This window comes from Buceros rhinoceros, unplaced genomic scaffold, assembly GCF_000710305.1.
Source record: "Buceros rhinoceros silvestris isolate BGI_N320 unplaced genomic scaffold, ASM71030v1 scaffold14387, whole genome shotgun sequence".
NCBI classification, from domain to species: domain Eukaryota; kingdom Metazoa; phylum Chordata; class Aves; order Bucerotiformes; family Bucerotidae; genus Buceros; species Buceros rhinoceros.
In genome coordinates this window covers 1-18856 of record NW_010421676.1, presented here as the reverse complement: position 1 = coordinate 18856, position 18856 = coordinate 1, and the positions used below count along the sequence as shown (strand labels likewise).

Here is an 18856-nt window from a genome sequence, read left to right as displayed (position 1 = left end):
GGAATGCTCCCCCCCTCCCAGCCTAATTCTAAATCAGACTGATACTGTTTTCACTCCACTGGATGGTAGTCCTCCCTCCGTCTCTTATAAAAACTGTAATCCACTTAACTCCGATGCTTTGGCATCGAAGTTGCTGTTAGAAAACTGCTTCCAAACGACATTATCCCTACACATTTGAGAAATCTGGGCTACAGCTATGACCATTCACCTTTTTACCTTTATTGAAAGTTTATCACTTGAAAAAAAATAAAAGGTAATAGTAATACAAATACTGTTCTGTAAAAAAAAAGTTTATGTATACAAAAATAAGTTTATGTATACAAGGTATACAAAAAAAGACACAGTACAGAAAAAGCACAAAAAAAGCACAGCTACCAAGGTATTTCACTTTGGTTACATGCTTACTCATACTTAGACCACGGGGCTGTACCATAACTGTCACACAGGTGTGACTAAGGCACTTCGGGGGAAGGTAAATACTTTCTCCATCGAAGTTGCTGTTAGAAAACTGCTTCCAAACGACATTATCCCTACACATTTGAGAAATCTGGGCTACAGCTATGACCATTCACCTTTTTACCTTTATTGAAAGTTTATCACTTGAAAAAAAATAAAAGGTAATAGTAATACAAATACTGTTCTGTAAAAAAAAAGTTTATGTATACAAAAATAAGTTTATGTATACAAGGTATACAAAAAAACACACAGTACAGAAAAAGCACAAAAAAAGCACAGCTACCAAGGTATTTCACTTTGGTTACATGCTTACTCATACTTAGACCACGGGGCTGTACCATAACTGTCACACAGGTGTGACTAAGGCACTTCGGGGGAAGGTAAATACTTTCTCTTGAGATGTAGGTGGGTTTGTTTCTGCTTATTCTTAACTGATTGAACATTGTTTGATACAGTTTTGCTTGGATATTTGAGTCATTCAGACAACAGTCAGGGCATTTTGCCAGAGCACTTGGCATCTTTTAGAGCATGCATAAATTTTAAAGTAGCAGCATCAGGACTCATGAGGAAGACTGGAAAAGCTCCAGCAACCCACAATGCTGTTTTATTATCAACAGCTCCCTTCCAACACTGCAAATTTCTTTCTTGTATGCTGGAGGCTAGTGTATGCACTGTTCTGTAAATTGCACAACATACAAGTGAGTCTGTTCAGACTGAAGTGTCAGTGGGTAATATACGCAAGCTGATCACAAAACAGTGGCTACGGGGGACTATTAATAGGACATGCATCTTTCAACTGTAGCACTCTGGTCCAAATGTCAACAAACTGAACTACGAGCAGCAGAAAAATATCAAATGGTGCTTCATTAACACAGACAGAAACATGAGAGTCTCAGATCAGCAATTATCCAAGGAGTGTTACATCCGATAGTGCCTTCACAATCCCTTTAAAGCAGCCAGAGGCTGAGAATATAAGGTAAATTCCTTTCCTACCCTTACCAGTGCTCTCTGCAAATTAGAACCGAGTTATGCTGAAGCAGGGAAAGCTTGTTGCTTATCTTATTGCACCTATAGTTGGTAATTCATGCAAAGGCAGAACCAGGCCTTCCACACCATCCATTTCAAAATCATTTGCAAACAGTAAGAGCTGTAGCTAAATGCCACAAGGTGAGAAGACTCACATAAAGATATATTTGGATAAACTCTTACCTTTTCAGAAACAAAGATCTCAACCTCAACAAAGTAAAAAAAAAAAAAGGAAGCATTTAAAAATTAAGTTCTACTTATACAGGGTAACAGTGAGTTACTACTTTCAGGAGAATTAGGGAAACAACCATTACAACTCTGCTACTTGATAAATAAACACCACTGAAACTACAAGAGTCACCTACGAAGACATGGAGTCTTCCTTAAGAAACTTTAACTTCAAATTCCCCATTTCTGTTCATGGAGAAGGGTAAGATGTAAGGCTGTACCAACATCTCAACAGGGCATCCGAGTGTCGCTATTCAAACACAGCATTGCATGAGGCAATTTTGCCTAGTTGTACTGGCTTAGGAGTGACGAGCCTCACCTAACTTCAGCCATCCAAACATCTCTCATTCAGACTCCTCTACAGCAAGTGAAGAGACACAGATAGACGCAGTCAACCTCTGGAGATGCCTATTTCTCTCTATAAATATAGTCTGTATGTTTAACTTCTAGGCAGGTAACGGTAATCCAGGTTTTATGTCATCTTACTGCCTGCATTTTTTTTTTAAATACAGAGCAAATTTACCTGAGTAAGTACTTCTAAAGTGCTTTTCTAAAGAAAACCTAACAGCCCAGTGTGTTTAAATAACCACTGAATCCTGGATAAAGGTAATTCTGAGACCAGAATTGCTGGACCTCAGCTAATCTAGAAGTACGTAGAGGTTTTTATCTGGAGACATTTTGTCTGTGCTGAGGATAAGGAACAGGGCTACTTTTCTTCTACTGCGGAAGTTTGAGAGAGGAAGAGTGATTTCATTCACAGTTCAAACTGGCAGTAGCCAATAACAGTTTTATTAAATGGGAAATTGCATGGAATATTCCATTTTGAAGTTATGCCCATTATTCCTTGCCAGAGGTGTCAGAACATTATAAATAGGGATATCAACACTAATATTTGAAGCATGACAGCAGTTCCATAGAAGGTGCAGTCTGTGCCCCAAAGCACCTGCAATCCAGTTTTGCAAATCACCACTAACAGGAGACACAGAAGTGCGATTACCCACAGGGTTTTTGACAACTAGATATGGTCTCAGCTTCCAAACCATTTTCTCCAAACTGTTAGTTATTCAAAATGGGTTGCACACAGTAATCCTTGGCTTCCAACAACATCCAATGAAAAGCCATATACAATAATCTCATTTAGTAAGTGTAATGTAAAACACATAATTTGACAATTAAGTGCAAACGAAAAGTGCATGAGAAAGGTTCCACACAGAATTTAAATACTGGTTGCTGAATGGAAAAGATTTTTACTTCAGGGTAATTAAAAAAAAATCTTGTCAGAGGAAGACTGAATTTCATCCTAAACTAAAAGGAGGTGCTTTGATCTGAACAAGTCTGAGAGAAGTACAGGTTTAAAAGGAAACTTATATATACAAATCAATAATATTTTCCATTATTGCACAGGCTGTTTGTATAAGAAATAATCTGTCTTGCTAACAGAGAAGTAGCCTAATCTACATTTGGTAGATAGAAACTTGGCTGTCACTTCTAATTCCTTCCCTCCTTGTAAGTGGGCTGTCTGCCTTGGTGAGAAAAAAATCAAGTTCAATTTCACTTGATTTGCATTAATAGTCATTTCAGCAAAACTGGCAAGTACCTCAGCAATTCACCCGTATTCTTACAGCACACCTTAAGAAGGGAGATGTAAAGCCACTTCTGTAGCACGTCATATCCCTATACAGTTCTGTAGACTACTCGAAGGTTAATCAGATACCATCTCTGCTGAGTGGTAGGGTCTAATCTAGAAGCTGAAAATGTGGGCATATGTGATGAACAGATGTCTCAAGATCAGTTTTTAATCACAAAAAAGCTCATGGCATGTATTAGGATGCAGGGAGACTCCTAAATCCTAAACATTTAAGGAACATTTTAGGTTTAAGTTTAAGGGATCATGCTCCACTTACGCATGTCCACTCTGTAACACAATTATATACTATGTCAGATACCCAGACAACAGACCTAGTCAAAATCTTCCTCAAATTTACTAACATATTTTTGGTCAGTTTTAACATTAAATTGCTATAATGTATTACACAATCATGCTTTGGTATGACCTGTGTTCTGAAACTAGGAGAAAATGCCCCAGTGTGCTTAGACTGAGGTATTTCACCGTATCAGTGCATGATACCAGTTCTTTGAAGTTGGACTATCAGAAAATTTCTGGGTGACTGTTTTATTCTTGATGTTGATATATAAAACCATAGGTACTATTCAGCTCAAGGTGGAATGCAGCTTTCAGAATGTAAAAAAAAAACTTAAGAAAAATAGTGCGCAGTTGCCTTCTCCCTCTTCTCACAGCTACCTGTCAAGTATACTCTAAAGGAACACACTCATACAAAAAAACCCCTCACACTCATAAAAAAAAAAACCGCACAAAAAAAATACATATAATGTCTTAAAAAGAAATTTAGTCATCAGTTATGATACAATTACTAGGGGAGATTGTTTTGACAACACTTGTATTTATTCATTACCTGCTTTACTTGTAAAAACCTGGAGATTCACAGATTTAGACGCAATATCTTGGTCTTGGCAGTAATCATATCCAAAATTCACAAGTCTATGGGCAAATAAAGATCACTAAATAAGTCTTCATCCACAGACACTAGTCACAACACAAAGATCATGAGAACAGTCCCTACGTAATCAAAACATGCTAATTAAATTATAACTAAGTGTTCTCTAATGCATGTTAAATTATGCTTTAACCAATCCGCTCAATGCCATTAGGAGTACGAATCCCAAGACTGCACACTGTTATCAGATGCCAACAATATTGATTACACCTGCAAACTCCGTATTAATTTGGCTGGACAATGCTGCAGTATTCTCATACTTTGAAACAAAAGCAAGTTCTGAGAAGTACTGGAAATGCAAACATTCATCATACCCGAGAAGACAAAGGCTTTGCAGCCTAACTCTACCATTCTTACGACTGTAGAGCTACATTTTAATCTGCAATTAGGCACACTAATTTCAGCAGAAACACGTGAAAAGGAAAGCACAAAATCACACTCACACAGAACTTATTACACGATGACATTCCTTTTCAGTCTCATGCTGCTTGAGCTTTAATGGCTTTACGTATCTTTAAAATCTACAAGCCCTATTTTTTGCTATGCAGAACATGCAACAGAAGATTATGGTCAGTCTGCTTTGGCTTTTTTGGTTTTGTTTTGTTTGGGGGATTTTTAGTTAGTTAGTTTGGTTTTTTCCCAGACAGGATCTTGGTTCTGTAGTGGTTTTCCCCAAGGTCTTCTGCAATAATTTTGGAAAAAAAAAAAAAAAAAAAAAAAAAAAAAAAAAAAAAAAAGCATAGCATTGATGCTCTTACAAGTGTTGGATTTTTTCACCACCAACTGCAAGAGGATACACCGCCCTTTTAGGGCAACCTGCACATGCAGTAGCATCACACTGAGTCTTCTGCTTAGCACTGAGACAGTGTGAGAGCCACACTTTGGGCAGGGTGGAACTCAACTACCTTCAGTTATTGGTATCTGATCTAGTAGTTTCGGCCTCCACTTTTTGTTCACAAAGAGAAGCCACCCTTTTGGAACATAAATTCCACAGATTGAAAATGGATGAGGATGAGATGAATTATGACTGAGAGTCAAACCATCCTGACTAGTTTTTCCTCGATTAAAAGGCAGTTTTAAGGAGACAAGATCAGATGCAGCCATGTGCATGGCAGACACAGACAGAACCAAACGAATTTTAGCTTTTGAAAGTGCAGGCTGCCTGGAAATAGCATACAGGAGGAGACAAGAGAACAGGCAGTGTCTCACAGGCTATAAAAAGGAGCTGTTGGTCTGGTTAACTGTCCAGTAAAACATGTAACAACAATTAAAAATGGAGAGCTTCCCTTAACAGGAATTTTGACATCACCACTACAACATGCCCAGGATTAGCACAAATTACTTGGAATAGGTACAGAATACTCAGAGGAAGGATGGTTTAACCTATAGCTAGCTCTTCAGACAAGTAATTTTAAAAAATGGCACCAAAAAGCAGTCAGGGATTAAATTACATCTTACAGCTGATTCTGACAAAAGTGAGAGGGACAGGAGGTTTGGACAGTGTTCATATTATTATAATATTCCAGTACCATGTAGGCAACTGCAGACAAAGATACTGTTATTCAGATGAATTTTACATAGGTCTGTAAAATGTAACCCTATATATTAAAAGGAATGCAAAACAAAACATTTAAACAACCTTACTTCAATTGTGTGTCATTTACAGAAATATCCAGGTGTGCTTCCAGCTGTTAACCAAAAATAAACCTGTTATTTAGTGAGGTTAGTATAATATGATTAATATTTTAGACCGTAAAATGTGCTGAACTCACATTTCACCAGATTCAGCACTTTACCAAAGTTTATTTATCCTCCTCTAACTTAGTCATCCCCCACAAAACATATTATTTTCTTAAAGAAAAAAGGAAAATAAGCTGTGATATATTTAACCTCATGCATTAGATTGAATTTCAGCCCCTGGGACAAAAGTCTAGTAAGAATTACATATTCAACGGCTATAACTTTTATGTTCTGTTCCCTGTATTTTGGCTGCAACAGTTTTTCCTGTCTAGCTTAAAACTGATACAAAATTAGGAGGTGGTTTCTTTGTCTAGTGCATTTGTTAACCCTTTTCAGTACGTTAGGGTATGATTGGTATGATGTCATGAACATCATTGAAACAGATCCCTCTAGCAGTGCCTGAAACACATAATTACATCCCACTCAAAATCATTATGTAATAAAATACTCATGACTTACTATTGAGTTAAAATTTTCATCAGGATAAAACTGGACACATTTTAAAGTATTCTTTGATTCCTGAAATCAAGAGGATGCATTTTGTAACTGATAAAATAGAAGCACATCATACAGACTGAAAAGTGACTGGATACTCCACAGCATTCTCTACACTCAACCTGCTTTGTTAACAGATGTGCAGAAGTTAGGGGACAAAAGACGACTTTAAAAACCACATATAACCCCCCACAATAGCACTATGACAGGCTTCCTTCCTGTCCCAGATCATTATCTGCCAATCATCTCTAATTGCGTGGGCCCTCACTTGAAGCACAGACACACACACATTCTAGGAAGTTAAGAAAATGTTTTCCATAACTACCAATTTGGCAAAAGGAGCTGTATCTTACTTTGGTCAGTTCAGAAACAGGAATACACTTCTCCATCACAGTTCACTTCCTCTTAGCTCCTAATACTCATATTTTTTGGTGGTTAAGAAAAATCAATTTTCATTTACATGGAATACACTGAATGCAAATAGTCCCTCAAATAAAACAAAACAATAAAAAAAAATCCAAACCCAAAGAGTTCAGCGCTTCTAGCCAAGAACTTGCTCTCATTTGGTCACTCAGTAAGTCTGTGCACAACGTATTTTCTAGATGTGAATTCTCAAGAACAGATTTAGATCCTTTTGAATAAAAGACCTTTTTGAAACCAAAAAGACCTAACAAACCCATACTTTTTTTACAGAAAGCACTAAGACCACCAGTCTTCTTGCAATTTACTATGCACAAAGAGCCGTTAAGGCAAGTCTGACTTTTGCTCTAGGTTGAGGCAGGAAGAAGGCCAAATACTATAATGAAAAACAAACTCACGCTATTATCAACCATCCAAGTTTACTATCGTGAGACAGGCAGGAACAAAACTATTAGAACGACTTTCATCTCACCTTTGGAACAATGTAGAAGAGCCTTTGTTCCATCATATCCCATTGTGCCCAAATGAGATCATCCACCACTCTGGCTCTTGGAAGCTGACCTGAGTTTTGAATCACCTAAAGGGAAAGAAAGAATACTAGAAGTCATCAGGTAAGGTTCTATAACAATTATTGTCCATGCTTTAAAGAGAAAAGACAATGGGGGAGGCACAAGTAACAACTAAGGTGCTTGGAGGGAACACGCTACTTGTTAGCTGCACAAAGTCTACGTTTGTTGTATGCAAGGTGCTCAGTTTAAACAGATCAGAAGCACAGTTTTCAAGGTACGCCTACTACCAAATATTTTCTTTGAGATTTCCTTGCTTGCAGGAAATTCACCACTTAAGTTGCTCAAAGTGAACAAGTTAAACCACGCAGCACTCTTCATCGTAGGGAAGGGGAGTGAAATACCACAGTCAGCTCAGAATCAGCTACATTAGAAAGAAGATGTATTAGCTCCAAAAGGGACTTCTGTCAAAGTCTCAGCTATGTGCTGGCATAGTAATATTAAATACTGGCATAAAAAGGGCTATAATTGTGGAAAACTGTTTGGACTGTATACATGTTTACTCTTGAAAGATGTAGGGAGATTTCATGTCAACCAAAACAAACGTGTTCATTAGAAGGACATCAGACTGATCTGTGTTTCTGATTACACTCACAGTCTTTACTCCACTACTGTAGTCTAGCATATAAACTTTTATCGCTATAAAAGCGATGATAAACTTTGAGAAAACCATGAAACGCTTCATTGTAACTGAAACTCAGGACCTTAACTTTTTCCTTCCAAGATTACATTTGTCTCCAATAAAGTGAAACACTGGCTTTCATGACACCAATTCTTTACTATATTAGAGGTATGTTTATTAATAGTAAGTCTTTCAAGCAAAACATGCACAATTTGAAGACAAATTCACATTAAGAACAGGAGAAAGAGATGAGGAGGAAAAAGAGATTGGAATGTTCATGCTACTTGCGGTATATCTAAGTTTTACGTCTTGTCTTTGCTTGTTTCTCAAATGAATCCTTTCCCAAGACACACAGACTCCCAAAAAGCAAAGTTAGGAAGGTGAGTCTGCAAATATTTAAAATGGTTTAAAAATGTATATACACTACGTTTACTTGTAACTTCTAATATACAGAGGCATTCAGCAAAAAGTACCTTTCCTCACAGGTTACACGGTATACAAGTTTTTCAGTCACCTCTGCGGTTAGCTGCATGAATTGCCATACTATCAGTGCTATTATGTACTGCGTGTGGTCCGAGTGCAAAACTACAGAAACAGTTAGCTACAATTACAGATGTTTAAACTTTCAATAAAAGCAAAAAATCTCAAAACCTAAGATTTTTCAAGTCTTACCATTTTGTGTTCTTCTTCTGCCACAACACGAATGTCAAATTGTTCAATATCTTTAAAATATATTTTAAAAAATCGTTACAAACATACTTTTATATATGCTTTCATACAACTTATTAAATTATCTCACCTCTTACAATTCTGAAAGAATACATTACGGCCAAGAAAGTTCAACTCAGTCTAAGAGGAAACCTGTGATATATTAACACAGGTGCCTATAGGTGCCAATGCAGAGAACCGGACTCTCTCTCTTTCCTGAGCCGAGGGTGGTCGCAGCCATACCACCTCGTGGGATTGGTTCACTGCCCATGTCAGCACGGCACTGCCAGGGAGAGCACTAACTGAACCCTGCCAAACCAAACCAAAAAGCACACTGATAAAGAGCAAGCATGCAGAACTGCGTGCCTGCACCTGAAACTGCACCCTAGCCCTGTTCCACTTCCTAGCATGAATGAACACCACCTTATGGCCCTGTCCCACACAAAATTCCAAAGTTATCGGTAGATTGCAAAGGCAGCAAGATTCACCCAATGGATGTTATAAATGTTTCTGATATAGCTCACAGCACTGAGTCTTAGGAGTCACAGTCTTAGGAGGTGAACTCTGCCCAGGCAAGTCCAGCTACCTAAAGGTTGGTGTCTAGCTTGGCAGAGAAGATGGGCCTCTCCTAAAAGATGAGAAAAGAGATCTCACTCCAGAATAAGACTGAAAGGCAAGAGGGATAAACGGCTTTTTATCCAAGTGTCCACCACTATCCATTCCCAACTATTAGATTAGGCTGAACATGCAAAGTTAGCTGAATCCACGGAACTATTGTCCTATTCTTGCCCCACTTGTCACACGTTAAAAATCACAATTCATCTCGCATAGCCAACTGATCTGCTCTGAGTTTACATACGCAGCTATAAAAAACTATTTTAGCTTTTTTAGAAATAAAGATAACTGATGAATGCGTGAACTAAGCAAATAATTGCAGTCAAAGCTGACCATTCTGCTAACACTGAAAAAAAACTCCACTAAATTATAAAGTTTTTGAAAGACTTTTGGAATACCTGGAATAGCTCATAGCTTTTTTTTTTTTCTGGGTTTTTTTTTCCCCCAATAGAAGTCCACCAAAAATATAATCCATAAAACAATGATCTTAAAGTAAAAGAATGACAATATACTTTCAAAACATTAACTCACATTTATCTTCTGAAACTATCAAGAGGCGACTTTCTGTAGAAGTATTTCTGCCTTCAACTGGATAAAGAAACTATACAGAAAGTTTCACAAAAGCAAGTAAATAACTAAAATAGTTTAGAACACTTATGTAAAATGGGTCTTTTTAGCTAGATATTTACATATTTTAAGATTAAGAAAAGCACACTAATGATATTTAATTAATTAAAAAAGCCATTATTACAGACTAATAGTCACCAATCACTATAATCGCAAGCTTTGGTGGACTGAAGAGAAATGAAAAAGTGGCCTTCATGTCAGAAATATTCTACATCAAACATTTAATGAAGTTTCTCATTTGTTTCCTTCTATGAAGAAACTTGGGTACACAACCTCTCTAACAGTTGCAAGCGAACATGAGATTTCTGCACTGAACCACTTTTTCTCTTTAGCACAGTGGATTAAAAAGGTTTATATTTAGATTAGTTGAATAATTTACCTGTACTCGAACACAGCTGTCCACAGCCTTTAGGACTCTCACATTATTAATGGGCTGAATTTCAATTAGCAAGGTTAAATATTTGGATACTGCAAAAAGAACATGCTTTAGGTAACTTCCTTTTATACATAATTTTATTTTCTAAACAGAGATTACATGGGGGAAAAAAGCAAAAGGGTACAATACTTCTAACAGTATTAGAAACAATCTGCTTGTAGTACCTGACTGTAATAGCCAACTCACTCTATCTTCTTCTGTATATTGACGGAAGCTGACCGCTACGGGAACAAAAAACAAAAAAAAAACCAAAAACCAACACAGCCACAGTGAGCACGCATTTCTGATATTTAACTTACTAAACATTCTTGGAGAGCAAGCATCATCAACATTTTTCACAAAAAACATGTATGTTAAAGGAACAACAGATGTAGGAGGCATGTATAATTACATGAGACGGAAGCAAACAAAGGGTCAGTGTGTCTTAGATCTTTGTTTCGAAACAGCGATATTGTTACAGCTGTGTCTTTATGTTGTTACCCACATTATTTGGTGATGGATACACTGAAATGCACAAACTGCTGTGGGCAACATATGGTTCAAAACAGATTTAAGTAATATAGACCAATTATAGACCAAAATGTACCATTCTACTACATAAATCATCTTTACCATGACAAAAAAATTTAATGATAAACCACATATTTACCCAATAATGTCCTTTCATCGTTGACCGAACAACTGATTATTTGTAGATCCCTCTCAAACATATAGAGGTGCTACAAAGAAACACATTGATGCCAATGATTTTTAACTATATAAAGAAAAACATCTAATCACTCCGCCTTAGGAGAACACTGCTGACCAGTACACTCTTTTTATTTTTAAAGTAAATAATTTCACAGCCAGAAGAACTATACTTCAAGCCTCAATTGTATCACTTCTCTTTTTTCACATTTGTTTCTTACTAGTTCTTTTGAGCTCTACATTACCACTAGAGCAGCACAGCAGACCTTTATGTAAATACAAAATTTCACCTATTTCATACCGCTATGGGGACACCTGCAAAGGCCCGTTATGGTTCCAGTCACTGAATTACAGTACATTTGGTTTTAGAATAATTTCTTACAAATGGTAGCACCCACCAGACTGAGGATACGCACACGACAAGGAAAACACAAACCATTTACTTCTTAGCACACCTTCTCTGGTCTCTCTTCTGATTCAAACAAGCATATTCTCCTTAAGGACTTAATATACTGTGTTGCAAGCCATCAAAACCTGAAACCCTACAGCACTGTCTTCACCAGGAAGAAGCTTGGTATTGCTCTCACCTCATTTTGTTTTGTTTGAAGATCGTACAGTCCAATGTGAGTATTTCTCTGATTTCCCTACGGACGAAAACAAATTAGCACTGACAATGTAAATATATATAAAGTAAAACATGTTTTTACTTTTTCTTACCTCTCTCGTCTTCCCCCAGCCACCTGACATTCATCCTCACATACTTCCCTGCCCCATAAACCGGCAGTTAATGACATAATTCCAAGAAAGCAAGGCATGAGAGAGAACAAAGATTTTTTTTTTTTCTTTTAGAACTAACACATGGGATAAACCTGAAATGTGGCCAATCCAGAGCTCACAAGTCATTGCATAAGCCAACTGGCTCCCTCTCACTTTGGTTCTAAACTGGTTTCAGTTACAGGCAGTAGGGCCTGGAGAACGGATGCCTGCACAAGAAAAAAAAGGGGATGCCATGGTCCCCGGAAGGTTTAAGGGTGGCATTCCAAACCTCACCAACTCGGTGGGTCATTGCTCCAAAAAGGAGCATAGAATCAAACGTCACCAAATCCAGCTTTCAGTGGCCTGGCTGCAGGCTGGGAAAAGCATTTCAGCTCTGCCTTAGGAAATGATTGTTTGAAGGCTAAATATATTTCACAAGCTCATATGACACCATTATCCTCCTACCTTTGAAATGAAACATAACATACATCCTTTATCAGCTTACTGACAGTAACATAAAATGATTTGGAGGAGGCATTTCTAAGACTATACAAATCAAAACTACTTCTTCACAATTTTTACCACACTTCAAATTTACAAAATATTAAAAAAAAGAAAATCAAAAAAAATTTCTGCTTGGCAGCATATACTGTATACCAAATCAAGCTGAAGTCCATTAATGTACTCTAGGTATAGGCACTAAATTACTAAACTGTTGAATTTAAATTCAGCCACAAAGGCTTGTACTCAAACAGTGACATCATTGTTTTTAACTACAGCTTGGGGGGAGAGGGGAGAAATCTGTGGTTATTTACAAAGTTATGGCATCTTGCTTTGTGAAGTTAAAACAAAAGCCTGAGTATTCTCTTTCTAAGGGGTCTACTTCTGAGTATCTCATTATTGTTGTGCCAATGACAAAGGTCTTCTCATTTAAAGAAGGAAAACAAAATGTCTTTATATTAAGACACAGGCTTCAGGCCTCCTAATTTCAAGTTAAGCAAGTGCTTTCACAAATAACTGTTCTTTCCAAGTGTGTCTGAAACACTAACATCCTCTGTACTTACTACTGAAAAACATACAAGACTGGTAGCAGGACGATTTCAGTGCCCACATCTGTCAGTAGGTTAAGATGCATGTTTTCACGTTTACTCTAAAAATTCTTGTACTGCCTTGAAAAATACCAGTGCTGACACTAGAATTCACTTCTGTTAAAAATATCTTCCTTTATACCAACTATCAGTGTAACGAAAGACAGATGGTATCAAAACTATGGTACGATGCACCACTCTAAAATAAGCTTGAAAGCAAAGCTCATTCTGCCCCTTCCCTGATTTCACACAGAATGCACTTGACTTTCTGCCACTTGGCAGACAAAGGTGGTTTTCTATTCGTACCGATTAGGAAACACGCCAGGGCAGCTCAGTCAGTTAGCATCCTTGTTTGTGCATTATCCTCACTGACAACGTCACAGCTAAAATTTGCTGCTATAAAACCAACAGGAAAGGCTTGCAGACATACAGCTGTTTTGCAAAAGTGGTAGCTCATTAGTTATAGTTTATCGTGAAGGGGGGAGAGAGAAATAAAGAGATATTAAAATGCCTTAACAACTCACTAAGATCTATAGTTTGATAGAAGCTGTAATTACATCATGATTTCTCCAACGGAAGTTTAAGGAAACAGAAGAACTAAGTGCAGACTGCTAAAAGCAGTCTGTTTTCCCCAGGTAAGCTTTCCAGTGTGAAAATGTACATTAGCAGGACCAAATAGCAAAGCACAAAGAATACTTATATTTTAGAACAAGCATTTAAAAATTTCAGCTGATGAGCAGAAATTTTATTGACCCAAGAAAGAATTGCGTACCACACACTATGAACAAGTTCTCTCTGGGAGAAGCATTACATATGTAACGCAATAACACCTAAAGATACATTTGTCCTTTGTGAGAAAAATCCAGGAAGTACCTTCCAGTTTCCCCATTTACAAGTGTAAAGAAACACTTATAGAAGAAACAAACAAATGTCAGCATTCTTCCCAACAAAGGAATAAATAGATGATGATTCTTCAGCAGGCTAATGCACTCAGGAGAAAAAGATCAGACTACTTCATCATGGTAACAAAACAGGAAAAGCAGCAGCAGCATCTCCTTTGGGATGGCACAGAGGTAAAAATTGCAGCACAGCTGTGCAGTGCACTCGTTCCAGTTCTCGGGCTTTGTCATCCAGCCATTCCTGGATGCAAGCTGCAGAGGTCACTTTATTCCCAAAATTAGGAAAGAGAAACTACAGTGAACATTTTCAGTGACTTCCTATGCAGCCTTCACCCCCAGGTTCGGGGAATTAAGCCTAGGTGTTTAAATCCTCCTGAGAGTCATTGGCCTATTCAGCCAATGGACACTTGTGGATATTTGCCCACCTCATCCACCCCACATGCCTTGTCCCAAAGTACAGACTACAAGTGGCCAGTTCTCTAAATTCCACAAACTGCTTTGACCAGAACACTACTGACTCAGCAGGATCTTAGACAGTGAGCATGAAGGCAGACGCCTACGTTTACATGTGTAAATCTTGAGCTACAAATTGTCTCTTGTGCCATTTGTGAGAGCCTGAACAGCATACCAGGCAGTTGGACTCTGCTGTCAGAAGCCCAAAAAAGCTCAGTGTGAGATTCCACAGATTAGCTACAAAGCAGCAACATCACACATACACAGTACCAGATCTCCTATTTGGAGCTAGATGGGTTACTTTCATAATACTTTCTATAATTTTGAACAAAAAAAAAAATTTGCACATTCTTTAGAGTTGTTTTTATGGTTACTGTTGTCTTGTAGAGACTCCCCTCCCTATGCTTCTGCTAAAGGAAACATCCACCCACAGTTAAAGTGTATTATACCTTGATGAAGGCCTCACCTCTTCCCTTAACCCTAGGGAAGCTGGAGAGTTTTAGTTTTGTTGAGCTTGTGGGGAACAAAAGGCAGCCCTATTCTACTGGAGTCTGCTGTCTCCAATCCGTACGTTAAGCACCAAGATCCTCCAGAATCCAGCTGGGTCTACAGGTTTCTCCAAGATGCACAAAAGAGAAGCACAGCTTGTTTCATCAAGGAGAAACCTGCTCAAACTGTTTAAAGATCTCTTGGAACTACAGGTGTTTCAACATGAAAGCTATACATATGCCATAGAAAGCAGAATCCTCTGTTAAAAAGGATAGCTCTAGATACTTCAAGACATCAAATCAACAATGGTTACTTCAGACTGTTTGCAATAAAGTGCCACAGATGAATCTTAAAGCAACACAAAAGAAAGGCAGAAGCAGAATCAGTGTTAGATAAATGGCATCTTAACATATATATTGGTAGGAGGAAACCTATTTAATTAAAGCAGTGAGCATGAATTTAATAGCCAGACATCTGTGAGAAATTCTGAGGGTGCTGCTTACAAAGGGCTTATCTGTTAAAGAAACCATGTTTCACTCAGGGTGAGATTCTGGTCCCCAAACATAACAGCATCAAAAAGCCTGTGGACTAATCAGGTCAGTACTTCCGTTTCCATTTCATCGGTCTTAACCTTTGTCTGAAGTAGAAATGGGTATTTTCCCATTGCCCAATCTCCCCCCCCTGCACCCCCTACCTCCCAACCCCCCTGTTGTAGTCAGTCGAGTTTTCATAATCTAACCCTCACTGCAATCAAATTTTAAACTACAAGGACTCAATCAGGCATAGACACACATGCAGTGTCATTCTCTGCTGTATTTTCCTTGAGTTCAGAGACATACTTACCTTCCAGGTATAAATAATTTTTCCATTTCTTTCAACATTTACAATGTAGAGTGCTGATGAATTCTCAGAAATATCTGAAATCACAAGTATCAAAAGGCACAGGATTTTCATTTGAGCTGGTTCACCATACAATTTATGCAAACTTTAAGCAAAGATACTACATACAGTTCTATATATAAATACTTCTTCATACATGCCAAAATTACTACCCTCTAGAAAGAGAGAGAGAATATTTCATATTATTTAAATCTGATAAACTTCAACACAAAATACTTAAGGGGTTTCAAAACACACAGGAAATAATTAATCCAGTAAACTCCTAACTTTTCATTATAACTGTGATTCTAGCGGCCATTGCCTTGTGTCATGAAAATGGAATATGCTTTTTCACTATCTTTCATTCACAGAAAAAAGACAAATTATCCATTACGCACAACATGGGGTTCAAACAATCCTGCTGCACTCCAATCCTCAGAATACTACAGGGAGATAGAACTAGGAAAAGTGTCACTTGCTCCCACCTGCCCATCCCAAAGGAATGTCTGGAAATAAACTACATCTTCAGAGATTAGCTCTACAACAACCCCCATTCCACCCCTCCCCAAACCCAAGAAATATGAGATTAAGCACCATATTATACAGATATGGAACATACCCACAGGTACAAGGGAATTAAGCAATGCAGAACAAGAGACGCTGTGGGGCATGAATGAGAGAGCAGGGTTAAAAGGGAAACAGATGAGCTGGAGGCTGGGATGGACACAGAAAGAGAAGGGCACATCTGGACAAAGCAGCACAAAATAAAGGAAAACACCAGAAAAAAGATAAAACATCATGCTGCAGATGACAAAAACGCATGCTTTCCTGATGCTGCTTTTCTGTTTTCTCATCGCTGCAGTCACCAAAACTGTGTTTGTCTTAGACAGAACTTTCACTAGAAGTGGAAATTTTGCCCTTAATGAGGTTGACAGCTGCATGGTTGGTCCTAGTTTTAAGATAAAGGTAGCCTGTGCTTCAGTAAGCATCCACACAAAGAATTTTCCAGAACTCTCAGCAAGCGCTTAGTCAAGTTTGACAGTCTTTTCTTTGCAGTTATCACATAGCATTGATAGAAGGAAGACATGTGAAACTTAGTTTCACAAGCATAAACTGACTTGTACAGCTTGCAATCATAAGGGAAAAAAAAAAACTTTCTACAAGTATTATCAGAAGGAAATAAATTCTCTATTTTCTTGTGAGAGGACAGTTAAAATCCTTAGTGTACGTTTAACAATGCATCACTTTCTACTGGTTTCAGGTAACTCAAAGTACTTTACAATACCACTACACGAGGGCTAGCTGGTGATGACTGAGACCATACACTTTGCTCTTCTTTTAATGGAAGCTTCCCATAATTTAACCACCACCTCAGACTTTCAAGATGAGTACTACGGTCTCCACACCTCCCTCTCATAGAATACTTCCTCAGAACAGAATTTAGCTAGAGCAGAAGGTCCACAAGAATTCTCCATGCCAATGAACTTCTCTATCACCTGACACAGAGGTCTTAAACCTGTTGAAAAAGTTCTGTATCAGAAGCAAGTTTCATGTCACTGAACACTGTTGCTGGGCACATGGAGCTAAAGAAGAAGTGGAAATCATCTCTGCCCTTGAAAAGCCCTGCACGCTACACATCATAGAATTAAAACTTCTTCCTCATCCCCACCGCTGAGACCAGCAGATGAAGGGCTGCAAAAGAACCAACCCAACCTGCCTGTCCAGCAAACACCTCTTATCAACATACCCAGGAGAATGCATTAATTTCCAGAAGGCCATTATTTGCAGCTCATACAACAAAAAGTGGAATAAAGAACAAGGCTGGCTCTCTTCATATGCCGCTCCCCTTCCATCATCATAGCTACTCCCAGCTCTCAACAATTAGAAATTCTCACACGCTATCAAGGGTTTTCAAGTCCTCAGGAAAGACAACAATAAATATGAATACTGTATCATCTCAAAGCACAAGCAGCATGGCTCCTAAAAATTACTTGCTTTATGTGAACAGGTATTTCTTTGATGTTTAATCTTTTCAAATTACTACCTCCCACCTTCACATTTCTAATACAACAGCACTACACTAGGGGAAAAAGTACACAGAGACAAAAGTTAAAATGCAATAGAGCAATACCGGTCTCTGATCAGCACCTTCCAACCCAGATTCTTCTGATTCTGTATCACCAGGGACATTTTCTGAACAAAGAGTCTGTATTACATTTTTAAAAGCTGAATACAACTGTCCCATTACCAAACAGGAGTCAGCACCATTTTGAGATTGTTATGACATAAATGCATTGGTTGACTCATTTAATTCATCACCAGTGAACTGAAAAACTCATACATTAATTATGTGTGGAGAATTTCAGAATTTTACCTCAAACCCCTTCAGCACACCATTCAACAATTGCTCAATACAATATCAAGTACATGTGAAACTTTAACAGATTTTGTAACTGATGGCTTGGTCAATACTCGGTCAAAGCTGATACTTTGCGGTTTATCTCCAAACAGGCTCTTCTGAAACTTTTTGAAAACAGTCCCTCATCATGGGAAGCAAGTTAAATATTTTGAGTTAATTAAAAGCAGCCGAAGGCATTGAGGTTTTGTCACACAGCACATCAACAACCACTTATTTCTACTCAAGTAATAATTATTACAGTATTTTATTTTTTTAGACTAAGGTTTCCATCAGTTTCCGATAAGAACTGAGCCAGCTGCCTTGCAAATGAGTGAGAACAAACGCAAGAAAGAAACCACAGGGCCAAGAACACAGGGTGGTCATTCTTTTTTCCAACCACTACATCAAGTGCTCGCTGCACTAGATACCCCGCGCTGCTGTGACAGCTAAAACTTTTATCTAATTTTAGCCAGGACTCGTTTACCACGTAGACAAAAGTCTTTGGGTTCTTTCCTTTCTCCTAGAAATGGCTGTAACGTGGGAGGGCTCACGCTAAAAGCATTTTCGGGAGAAAAAATAAAAATAAAAAAACCAAAACGTGTGAAGGAGCAGTAGACATAAACAAGCTGCGGAGTGCAGCAGACGCGCAGAAGTGCTTTCGTTACGTGAGAGGGTCCATGCAGACACCAGAC

General features: G+C 38.1%; 1 protein-coding gene across 1 annotated transcript in view; it reads right to left on the bottom strand.

The window, feature by feature from the left end:
* The window catches only part of GSAP (gamma-secretase activating protein), a 42186-nt gene extending 26345 nt beyond the window's left edge, over positions 1 to 15841 (bottom strand). The window contains exons 1-11 of the mRNA XM_010139780.1: positions 15731 to 15841; positions 11790 to 11846; positions 11165 to 11234; positions 10680 to 10736; positions 10459 to 10547; positions 9984 to 10053; positions 8802 to 8851; positions 7414 to 7518; positions 6486 to 6545; positions 5931 to 5974; positions 4185 to 4270 (exon numbers count right to left, since the gene is read on the bottom strand). Of these exons, the coding sequence (XP_010138082.1) occupies positions 4185 to 4270; positions 5931 to 5974; positions 6486 to 6545; positions 7414 to 7518; positions 8802 to 8851; positions 9984 to 10053; positions 10459 to 10547; positions 10680 to 10736; positions 11165 to 11234; positions 11790 to 11846; positions 15731 to 15841 (799 nt within the window). The remainder of the gene's footprint in view (positions 1 to 4184; positions 4271 to 5930; positions 5975 to 6485; positions 6546 to 7413; positions 7519 to 8801; positions 8852 to 9983; positions 10054 to 10458; positions 10548 to 10679; positions 10737 to 11164; positions 11235 to 11789; positions 11847 to 15730) is intronic.
* Positions 15842 to 18856: the final 3015 nt, after the last annotated feature.